The 11589-nt window shown below is 39.0% G+C and overlaps 1 protein-coding gene and 1 non-coding gene across 3 annotated transcripts; one reads left to right on the top strand and one right to left on the bottom strand.

Moving 5' to 3' along the window:
• The first annotated feature begins 2381 nt into the window (after window positions 1–2381).
• Window positions 2382–10976, top strand: LOC149027082 (adenylate kinase 1, chloroplastic-like). Of its 2 annotated transcripts, XM_089158975.1 has the most exons (5): window positions 2382–3154; window positions 6913–6967; window positions 7296–7436; window positions 9129–9401; window positions 10269–10976. In XM_089158975.1, the coding sequence occupies exons 1-5, from the start codon at window positions 2805–2807 to the stop codon at window positions 10410–10412; spliced, it is 963 nt and encodes a 320-aa protein (XP_089015101.1). In that variant the 5' UTR covers window positions 2382–2804; the 3' UTR covers window positions 10413–10976. The 2 variants fall into 2 exon arrangements, with proteins under 2 accessions (XP_089015101.1, XP_089015109.1); XM_089158983.1 differs by lacking the exon at window positions 6913–6967 and having other exon boundaries at window positions 2383–3155; window positions 10269–10975.
• Window positions 6211–6311, bottom strand: LOC149027083 (U6 spliceosomal RNA). Its single transcript, XR_016171394.1, has one exon. It is a non-coding gene; the product is annotated as a U6 spliceosomal RNA (small nuclear RNA).
• Window positions 10977–11589: the final 613 nt, after the last annotated feature.

Consider the following 11589-nt stretch of genomic DNA (forward strand, 5'->3'; position numbering starts at 1 on the left):
GAAAGCATAGACTTCCACTAATAGAAGAGATCAAGGGCTTGTTTGGTTAGGAGATTTCACATGGGAATCATAATTCATAAAATTAACTATTTGATAAATATGCAAATTTATCCTGAAAAATTGTTTGGTCACGTGATTTTTGTGAATGTGTAAATGTTTAGCATTTTTATAGTAATAGAAAAGACTACGTACAGATACACGTGGAGTAGTCGCGGTTTCTTGGAGTTGTGATATTGATGTTGGCGTCGAATGTAAGTTTATGTTAGTTGTGTTTACGGTAGTTCTTTATGTTTCAACATTACATGGTGTGATCCATTCTAAAAATTAAAGTGTTTGGTGAAACTAGAGCACATTGAAGGTAAGATGGAGAATTACATATAGAATTAGACAAGTACATCAATTGAAATTAAATCACCTTACATCTTACTGGGATGGATTTAATTAAATTGTTATTTATTCACTTTTGGGAATTTAGGCTGTCTCAAAATGGTCCCTCTTGCATTATAATGGGTAGGTAATCCTAAAGAAGCACATGAGGCTTTCTTTGCAACTAGGGTGACATACTCTGATCTCTTTTGAGCCTTTGATCTCCTTGGATCCCAAGAGTTTAAATTGAGTGATCGTGAGAATGCATCGGTAGGGTTTGGAGCAAGAAAAAGGAGAAAAATCTAGGGCTTTTAAAAAGGAAATGTGAATTGTCAATTATACCTTCATTTATCACTTGGGAATTTTAAGTTATTTGCGCAAAATTGAAGAGAAAGGATTTTCACTCATAATCCACAATAGATAAAAAGTCTATTGTAATTTGGAGGTTTTTCTATTATTTTGAGTAAAAATAAGATCTAAAACAGAGTGCCAGTTAGTACTTCCCAACTTAGGCCGGTATCAACTCATACATTATGAGATATATCAAATGTTTGGCATCTATTATCATTGTTTATAAAATAATAAAAAACCTCCAAAACCACAATGGATTGTCCAATGAATTAAGGATGAGAACATCTCCTCAATGCGGGGGTATACTTGAAATAAAGAAAGACAGGGACAATAGTAAATATACAATTAAAAACCACCTGAACCCTCTCTCAAAGGAACAACCCCTCCAAAGGAACGAAAAGCTCTCCAACTCGCAACCCACTCACCTCGCTCGGTGGACCAACCTGCAACAGATTCGTCGAGAAATCATACGCCCAAGGTCCGCAACGCTACGTGTGCCTCAGTTGTTGGGGTGCTCTGAATGATCCCAAAGCAAGGCTGCCGCCCAAATGTACTGGTGGTAAGCTGCTGCAGTCAGTGGCCATGAATGATCCAACCCAGAAGATCCATGTAGACCACATCCTCAAGAATTATAAATTAATCAAACCCAAATGTTCAATTCAAAATGAGGAGGAAGAAAAAACGGCACCCAGATGTGTCGGTTGAGAGACAGCAGCACCAAGACCCAGCGGGGATGCCTGCCATGATTGGAAGGAGCCAAGGCACCAGAAGACGCGAACCCAAAGGCAAGGAGCCAACACCACCCAAACCCAGAAAACAAGTAAACAAAACAATCAGAGAAAAATAACAAAGCACAACAAAAAGCAGGGCAGGGCAAAAAGAACCAAACCAAGTCAAAGCAGAGAACGAAGCCCCCCGCCCAAGCCCGCGCCAACCTAACCCGTGCCCAACCAGGCACACGATAATCCAAGCTAGCGGCAACCCAAGAACACACCCAAGCCCAACAGACCCACAGTGGAAAAAGACCAGAAGCAGAAAACAGACCGGAAGGAACCAGAACGCAAACCCAAGATGGCCTCCCCGGGGGAAGGCCGACCCCCGAAGAGACAAGCAGCCCGCACAGGAAGAAAACCCGAAACACAACAACGCGGCCCGCAAGCAGAGAACAAACGAACAGAGAAACGGGGGGGGGGGGGAGAGAGAGGCGGGAGAAGAAGGGAAGAGAAGGCGCAGCAGGGGGGGAGAAGGGGGGGGAGAGGGAAAGAGGGAACCAGGTGAAAGATGGAGTAGTTTAGGGTTGGGAGAAGGGAAAATGGAGAGGTGGTTACAGGTGGAACCAAGTTTTTTTTGTTTTTAATTAATTTTATTATTAAATTTTAACAAATTTTTTTTTGCTCCAAACTTATTTTCATTCCATATTAATTTCGACAAGTGTCACCAAACCATTTTTATTCTTTACAATAATGTTTGTACTATTCTTTTAAATAGGTTATAAAGAATGAGAATTGTAAGGCCTTAGTAGGCCGCCCGAGTGAGCCCAGGTATGATCTCAGGCTCAAATGCTTTATAAGTGGTTTTAAGACAATTAAAATCACGGGCTGATGCTTTTCGCCCTCACTTATGGGCCGCTTACTAGGGATGGCAGAATCAGAATGTGTCATATTTGAATGGGCCCTATTCGAGACCAACTTATGGTTGGGATGGCAGAGTGGGCCCAATTCAAGACCATATCATGGGCTTAGCTCAAGACCAAAATACGTTAAACATGCAGCCCATTTTCTTTGTGAATCAGAACACGAGCCCAATAAACGCCAATGAAGGAGAGCTAGTTCACGTCCACGTCGGATCACAAAACAGAAAATCTTTAAAAGGCGAAAGATGCGCATATGAAACGCCTGACTTGTAATAACTTATTACTACAAATCCTCCTAAGCTTGAGAAAAGGTTCCTCGTGGCTCATTACGAATTCTAGCTTTCTTCCTTCTGGTTCTGTCGGTAAGATACAAGGAAAATTTCCCGGAAGACTCTGAAATTTCCCTTTTCTTTTTTTTGGTCTTTCTTCCTCTCTCTGCAATTCAATTCAATCCATGGCGGGTTTGAACCGCCTGCTAAGAGCAAAAGTCTTGTCTTTGTCATCGTCATCTTCATGGATGGCAACTACTTGTTTGAAGAGGAATTTTTTCTCGACCACAGTTTCTGAAAAAGCTGCAACTGAGCTCCATGGCGCTCCATCTTCTTCGTCGCCGTCGCTCGTCAAGGCTTTCCCAGTGCGTCGAGATCCAAAGGAAAGAAACGTGCAGTGGGTGTTCTTGGGTTGCCCAGGCGTAGGAAAGGGCACTTACTCTAGTCGTCTCGCTACTCTCGTAGGTGTTCCTCACATCGCCACTGGTGATCTCGTTCGTGAGGAGCTCTCTTCTTCTGGCCCTCTCTCCAAACAGGTCGGTTTCACCATTTCTCTTCTTGGTCTTCTTTGCCTGCAGTCAGTTCTATTGGTCAATTTCCCAGTTCTTTCTTGCACGATGAGATTTGTCTGTTCGTATTGGTCGTTTCTAGCTCTCTTCATCGTCTAAAAACATGCTCGAGACTCGGGAGGAAAAGTCATAAACTTTCCAAGTACTAATCTTAAACGTATAGAAAGATTTGCCCCTCTCTCCAGCCGGAGATGGTCCGCTTTTAACTCCGTGTAGTATTTTATATCAATTATCAGAGTCGAGCTGGAGAGCTTATGAAGCAACTAAAAGAAATCTAATGGCAAATCATGGAGATCGCCTCTATTTGTACTTAAGTCTTAGTTTTGAACTAAATTCTAACTCATTGGTGGCTAAATTATAGGAACGACCTTCAAATTGGTAATTCTGAGAGCCTCTGGTGACATGTGAGTTCATTCTGGAATCAGCATCGCTTAAAGTTGTATTCTGAATATTTTTTCCTATTTTTATCATGTCATATTCCGCAGCTAAGGCAGTTCATATGTCACTCAGGAGCATCAGACAAGGCTCTAGACTGCCTGTTGGATTCTTGGACATTTGATATGAGTTCATTAAGCCCAATTTTAATGAGATTTTATTTAATTAATGACAATTTTATTATGTGCTTATTGTAATTAGTTCTTTCATGTTCGACTGCCTTTCCTTATTGTTGTTGTTCTCAACTATGAACAGACTAGGCATTATGTTCTTGGGTTACAATATTATATATTTCATCGATGCGGATTGGTATTTAAATATAAATACCAACACAGTATTGTGTTGATCAAATATCCACAAAAATTCTTGTGTGGTTCACCTTCAGTTGTGTTTTACAGTATGAATTCCTAGCAATTTATTTTTCCATACCTAAGACATTGTTGCGTATGTAGTGTCCCAACATTTGATGAGTACCTATACACTGGCCACTGACATATTTGTGTATGAATATGAAAATGGGTAACACTAATGTTTCCATTCCCTGTTTAGGACAGCATTGAAGTGAGAGAGTTGTAGACTGTCTTGCCAAATTATAGGGTCCAATAGTTCTTTTTGTACAGTGTTACACTTTATTTTATTTGAGAAGTGTTTCAAATGTCTTTTTGGGTCCAGTCTCCATGTTTGACACTCCCATATCGATGAACGATGGATCAGATTAGTGATGCTGATTTTATTTGAAGCTTGCAAGGTCCATCGTGGAGTGTCAGTAGCGTGGAGGAGGAAATGTAATGAAAATTTGTACCACTGAGTTTTGCAGGTTAGGTCTCTTGAGTGCCATACTCTAGTGCGATTCAGGGTAACTCAAAGGTTACCTTTTAGGATCACACAACTTGGCTTGATGTTATCTCTTAGCCTGTAATCTCCCTACTCAGTCCATCTATAAAAAGAGAAGCTATGGTTGAAACCCTGATAGCCCCACTTAAACAAGAGAAAGAATTGAAGAGAAAAAAGGAGTCTTCTTCTTCAAGCTTGGCAATTTGCCATCGGAAAGGATGCATTTGACAAGATCTTGTTCAGATGTTGCATTCGTCTGGAAGACCATATCATTACTGCAGTGTGTTTTAAGTAACCATGAATCCCTGTTGTTTGAATCTCCTGAGGCCAGGGGCCTTTCTGCCTGAGGATTAGTCGAGACTGAGAATCACATCCTATTCACTTTGCAGAATGCACCAGTCTAAAAGGATAGTCCCCACTTTAATTACTAGACAGGGGGGAGGAGGCAGCTAGACAAACCATAGCGAGAGGTTCAAGAGTGTGGTGTGAAAGCTGTGGAACCGAAATGAGTTAGAGACGAGTGAAAGAGGCCTGACAGGTTAAAATCCCCAATACAAAAGAAACAGCTCCGGGACTATGAAATCTGGAACTATAGAGGTATATTCAATCGTCAAGAAAGAGGATTTGATTGAGTATCTAAGAGCAGAAGGATTTAGGTCTAAATACAAAATGCAAACAAAAGTAGATCAATTTCTTTCATTCCTAAGGGAGTGCATATCTTACCCGAATTTTCTTCCATAATGGTATGGGACAAGAGTATTATCGGAGTAGATACACAAATCGCTTTAAATACAAGAGGCCTAGTAGGTGGATTGGTCTGAGGGGGGAGAAAAAGAAACCCACAATCTGGCCCAGAAACCTCAGTTAAAATTAAAAAATCTGTGTTGTTTAGATGCATTTGATGTGTTTTCAGGATCCTAGATTGTGAAAATTCTGAGATGGATATTGTATGGAAGGGCTTCTGCCAGTGACCCTGCACCCCACTTCTAAAATATTCGTTGTGGTAAGCATCTCCATGGGTTCAATTTGATGTCTGTCTTTCTTTCCCAAGTTTATACTCTATACGATGTTTTGACCATTAATTTATGGTATGTTAACCTGGGTTTTGAATGGTCTGGAGTTAACCATGTTTTCTGTCTATAGTTTAATTGTATGTTGCAAGTTATTGGTGGAAATTTGAGAATCGAAGCCGAACTGGGAACTAGAGTCACTCTTGAATTCTGTCTTTCTGCTGCAACTTAAGTATGTCTTTGCTGGACCAGAAAAAAAAAAGAAAAAAAGAAAGAAAGAAAGAAAGAGAGAAGAAAGGTTTGCTGGGCTGTTATTACATGCTTATTGTTTCAAGTGTTTATTTTTCCAGGTGAAGTTGTGGGTTGAAATAAATTGATGTTTAACTAGTGTTCAGTTCCAACCCTAAATTCTTGTAGGAGAGAACAAACAAGCTGGAAACAGGGCAGATCTGGTGTGGTATAATTTGGCTGCATGGAGAAGCTTTCATGTTTTTACTTTGAATGAAGCCACATTGGTTTTTGATGATAAACTTACCAAATAAAGAGATATATTTGCGCGTCTAGTTAATTATGTCAATTGAGGGAATTTAAAAGAATCAACTTCTAGTGTGGGACTCAGGGAGAAATGGAGGCTTGAGAGGGAAGAATTAGGAAATTGATAATCTGATAATATGAATGTGGATTTAGGACTGGGTGGAAGATCCCAGCTATCAATTGAATTTTGGCTAGAAATAAGAATTTGAAGATTTTTTTTTTTGCCCAAAAGAGAAAAGAAAGATCCTTGCTTAGGGGCCATGCTAATCTTCTCTGTATCGTTCCAATTTTACCTGATGTCTCTGAAGATTATTTACCATGTATGGGATTTTGGGTGAGATATGGTGGCTTGCAAGGAAAGTTTTCAGTTAGTAAGTATTCAGTGAATAAAAGGCAGGGAGACAGGGTGGTACTAGAATGAGTAGAATCGCTCTTGCAAGTTATACTGAAATCACCCACAAAACTCTATGCTTGTTTTCAGTGAGTTTCTCACTCTTTTGCTTCTCAGATATTGGGGAAACCTAGAGAAGAAGCCATAGAAAGCAGGTCGTTTTTTGTGCTTTAATCCCTTCTGCCAGAAGCCCAAGACTGCACCCCTTTATTGTCTGTGCTTCTGTTGTTGTTGTTGTTGTTTTTTTTTTTTTTTTTTTTTTTTGGGTTGGGGTGGTGGGGGAGCAGTGGAGATTATTCCAACATGAGCTCTCTGATTGGCTCCACTTTTTTATGACTAGAGAGCCCTTTCAGAATTCAAGCAGAAAGCTCGAGAAAAATTAAATATGTCCATTATTTCCTCCCTTTTCATTTATCTGGCTGGACGGGTTTTATTGGGAAGAAGAACAGCATAAAGAGTTTGGTTTCTCCAAACTTGTCTCTTTACTATATTCTATTCATCTTATGAAATATTTTTGCAGGGGCCAAAAATTCTTGACCTCTGTCAAACTTTTGCAATTGGACAAAAAACACCAGGTTCTTTTTTATTTTATTTAGTTCTTTTCTGTCTCATACTTTTTGAATCTTATGGGCCTAATCAAAAGATTATCAAAGGTATATATGTTTCTAATGCTTGCTCCATCAATTTTCACCTATGCTTGGCCATTCAATATGTGCCAGGTGTTGTAGCCCATTAAAACAGTACTTGTCTTGCATAAGACTTAAATTATACGTTTACCTAAATAGAATGAGGAAATACAGTAATTGTTACTCCTTGAAAACTTTTCTCTTGAAGTTATAAAGCTACTTTCATTCTCAATTTATTTATTAATCTTCCTTTTTTTTTTCTTTTTCTTTTTTGCAGCTTGCGGAGATTGTTAATCAAGGGAAATTGGTTTCAGATGAACTCGTATTAAGTTTATTGTCTCAGCGACTTGTGGCTGGAGAAGCGAGGGGTGAGTCAGGTTTCATTCTTGATGGTTTCCCCCGAACAATCAGACAAGCGGTGAGCACTTAATATGTATGTGGTAATAGGCCATGATTGTATTGTAAAAGTTTGGATAGACATAGTGAAGCATTAGTTGAGTTAGTTCTTTGCCGTATGCATGCCCATTAATCTTCTTGTGTTAATAGTTTACTTGATTGGATGTTACCATCCATCCTATGCTGCCTAATCCTGGGCAATGCCATTAATCTTCTTGTGTTAATAGTTTACTTGATTGGATGTTACCATCCATCCTATGCTGCCTAATCCTGGGCAATGAATTCATGGCAAGAGGATCCACGATAGATGTAACTTTTCTGGTTTTTGAATCAATGGTTACGGTTGTGCAGTATTTTATTTTATTACTTTTTTTGTAATTGACAGTGATAGGGTTTTATCAAAGAAGGTGGTCAGAATATGAATGAAAAAATGACTATAGGGCATAGGATCCTTTTCCCCCAATGGATATAAGAAAATCATGAACTTAATATCAATGGGCTTGTTCACATTTATGTTAGGAAAGCATGGACCAATGGACTACTATCAAATACTACACTTGAGTATCACAATTCTTCTATGCATTTGGTCTTCCAAAAGTTACCTGTTGTTGATGGTAGACCATATCATTGTCTTCCTCTGGAGATACTAGGTGGAAAAGGAGCCCCACCTATTTCAATGCTCCTTTCATGACAGGGTTGGCTGCCCTTCTAATAGCTTCAGGAATTAGGTACTATAGAATTTTGTTGGCCTTGGATAATCTTCCATTACCAGCTAGAGAATACTACAAGCCCCAGCTAGCTGTTTGGAAGAAGTGGAATGGCTGTGTTTTTAAAGATAATACCTATAAACTGATGACAGCTCCGATGAAGGAGCTGCTGTGCCTCTGGTGTTGCATTCTCACATATTTTAGAGGTTGTTTAGAATCTTCAATCCTCAGCTGGAGAATACCCACAAACCTGATCTCTTTCCCTCTTTCCTAATTGTTTGGAAGAAGTGGATGGCTGAGTACTTGAAGATACCTATAAACTTGGATCAAGGATCTGCTTTACCATTTTATCAATTCTTTAATTCTCATGGAACTTAGAAAATCTTGTATGGATATTTTCTATATCAATGGAACAGCATATATGATTCATCCATCCATGCGTAGAGCATATATAGCAGTTTAATTTGTCCATGTTGTACACAGTGATATATGCGTTGCTGTTACGATTATTAGGTTTCTAATTTTCTCATTTATTACAACTTTCACCATTCTTTAAAAACAAATTTAGAGCTGTACGGCTAAACCCTTTCAACTTATCATGGTAAGCATTTTGAGCACCTCATTATAAGCTCAAAGTCAGGTGAGACAAATGGATCATAAATTACTTGTTAAGATGATGAAGCATACCATTTATGCTATACTACCCTATCTTGTCTTTAACGTATCTTGTCTTTAACTTGAATATACATTTGTACTGGCATGGACATTCAACTGGATTGCCTGTAATTCAGTAATAGCATCATGGATTGAGTTGGTTCATTATCTGGTTGCTGCAGTGTAGGTGTGACTGTAGGAACTCGAATGTTGAAGCCCTTGCCCTATTGCATAGTGGAACTGCTGCTTCTATTACATTGTGACTGACTAGAAGCTGTAACTATTATCCCCTGTTGTCTTATCTACTTTGTGCTGTTTCTCTTAGTTTTCCTTTTTCCTTCTTGCGTGTGTAGGAAATATTGGAGGATGTGACTGACATTGATTTAATTGTAAACCTAAAGCTCCGGGAAGATGTACTTATTGAGAAATGTCTTGGAAGAAGGATTTGCAGTGAGTGCGGTGGGAACTTCAATGTTGCGAACATTGATATCAAGGAGGAGAATGGGAGACCTGGAATATACATGGCTCCACTTCTTCCCCCTCCGCTTTGTGCATCAAAGCTCATCACCCGATCTGATGATACTGAATCAGTCGTGAAAGAACGACTTCGTATTTATGAAGAAATGGTATGTTGTCCAATTTATGCAGACATTGAAAAGAAGTTAAGATGTTGCATATGCTTTTCAATTCAACAGCTAGGTTTCCAAGATAGCTGTGGGTTTGGTTTAATTATTTCTAAAGGTGTGATTACCCATTCACTAGTCACAGACTCACAATAAAGCACAACCGCAAGAAATGGGGTGTTAGAAAATTTTATTTTTTATTATTTTTTTGGTGGAATGTGTGTAACGATTATTAGTTGGTCGAGAGATCAGGCAGAATAATTGATTTTATATCGATAGGGGTAATGCACATAAGAACAAATAGGGGATCAGCATATTGTCATAAGAACATAGGGCTCCTCTCATAGGCTTCTTTAAAAGGAAAATAAATCATAGAAGAAGATATAATGTGCTGATACCAATCTAAATAGAGAATGATCAGGTGAACAGAAGATGATAGAAAGACATAAATGCTTACTCACAGTATAGGGTGTGCCTCTGCCATTTCCTATCGGCTGTTCATTGTTAATTTGAACTGCTGAAAGGATAACTGATTAGATACATGATCCTTATTGATGATGGATGAAGTAACTGTGGAACCTGTGGTTCTTAGAAGTTTTCCTGACTATATGTAAGAACTGACCCAATTATTATGCATTTCTGGTTTGGAGCCTCTCTAGCATGGTGCTGATTCTGATAGATTGGACTGACAACTTACTGTCATTCTACTGGATTTTAGTTCCACAATTGCCAGCTGTAGTTGATATTGTTGTGGTGTCAAGTTGCTTTTTAGAGTTGACTTCTTTTTTCTTGCTTGATGTCTGTACATATGGTCATGGTTCATCTTGATCATCAGTTGGTAATTAGAGACTCAAAATGGTGCTTCTGCAGAGCCAGCCTGTAGAGGAGTTTTATCGAAGTCGAGGAAAGTTGTTGGAGTTTGACCTACCTGGAGGGATTCCTGAATCTTGGCCTAAGTTACTGCAAGCTCTGAACCTTGATGACCATGATGGCAAAGAGTCTGCAGCAGCATAAGTTACTATCTAATGGAAGTGATTCTCAAATGTAAGTAGGTTACTATTCACATGTATAGAACTTAAATGCAGATTAATTTTGGCAGAAAAGCAACACATTTTTTTCCCCATCTGTCCCAATCAAATGCTTGAAATCAGGTCGGACGATTCATGAGATGGCTGCTAGCTGGGCATTAAAGATATGTAGTACAGCAGAAGTTGGTGTGTTGTTGTAGAATATAGGCTAAACACACTATTATTATGAGTTGTGAAAGATGGTTTGTTATTCTTCATAAATGTTCATGTGGTAAACTGTGGGAAGTCAAGGAGATGGGTTAGTTTGTGAAATCAGTTGTTTACTTCGATAGTATAATTGTGACACACCTGTGGTTCATTAGGAGAAAATGTCGAAGAACTGGCTGAGTGATTCAATCCCATCTCCTTTGTATCAGATTCTAACAGTTATTTAGTTGGTAACAACCCTTTCCCTCTTCTTTTTCACCTCCTTTGTGTTATGCTTGTGGATCATTTGAGGCGACTAGGGTGTCAGATTGCAACAGACATGTCAAAGTTTACCGTGTTTTAATTCCCCCCCCACCTCTCTTGTTCAGTTGATTATTTATGTTTAAAAACTGGTTATTATGTTTGACTACAAAAGCAAAATTCATAGGACGCTTAGGACTATGTATTGCCTAGGAACTCTTGTAAGCTTCTGCAATTTTAGTTGATGGATTCTTTCTTTCCATAACACTGCTCACAAGCGTAAGAGTAAAAGACTCGCACATTGTTTGAATTTGTCTTTATCATTTCTCCAAGTGCAAAGGTTAGGGGGGTCATCGTATAATTCCTCTCATATCTTGCCTAAAAACTGTTTAGGCCTTTGAGGTATTTGACTTCTCTTTTTGAAGAGAATTTTTGATGAGGATGAGTTATAGGATTTTATCACATTTAATATTCTAATTGAAGGTACTCATTAATTTTATCCTAACTTTTGGATTATAATATTATACAGAATCCTATAATTGTCGAAGAGGAGAAGTATTTTTTTTGGGGGGGGGGGGGGGGGGGGGGGGGGGGTGGAGTTGTAAACCTGCTTTTGGATGGACTTTCGAGACTTGATCTGGGAAGAGAGGAAGAGAAGAGAAAGCTGAAACTCTCAAAGATATGTGACTGCGAGATAAGAAACTGTATTCTCTTAT

Source organism: Hakea prostrata, chromosome 1, assembly GCF_041222555.1.
Source record: "Hakea prostrata isolate BN-2017 chromosome 1, UWA_Hpros_2, whole genome shotgun sequence".
Classification (NCBI taxonomy): domain Eukaryota; kingdom Viridiplantae; phylum Streptophyta; class Magnoliopsida; order Proteales; family Proteaceae; genus Hakea; species Hakea prostrata.

What these genes read in the sequence shown, in the direction of transcription:
- LOC149027082 (XM_089158975.1), top strand. Translation starts at nt 2,805, where the DNA reads ATGGCGGGTTTGAACCGCCTGCTAAGAGCAAAAGTCTTGTCTTTGTCA. An exon ending in TCTGGCCCTCTCTCCAAACA is followed by an intron (nt 3,155 to 6,912) that starts GGTCGGTTTCAC and finishes ATATTTTTGCAG; the next exon opens with GGGCCAAAAATTCTTGACCT. An exon ending in AATTGGACAAAAAACACCAG is followed by an intron (nt 6,968 to 7,295) that starts GTTCTTTTTTAT and finishes TCTTTTTTGCAG; the next exon opens with CTTGCGGAGATTGTTAATCA.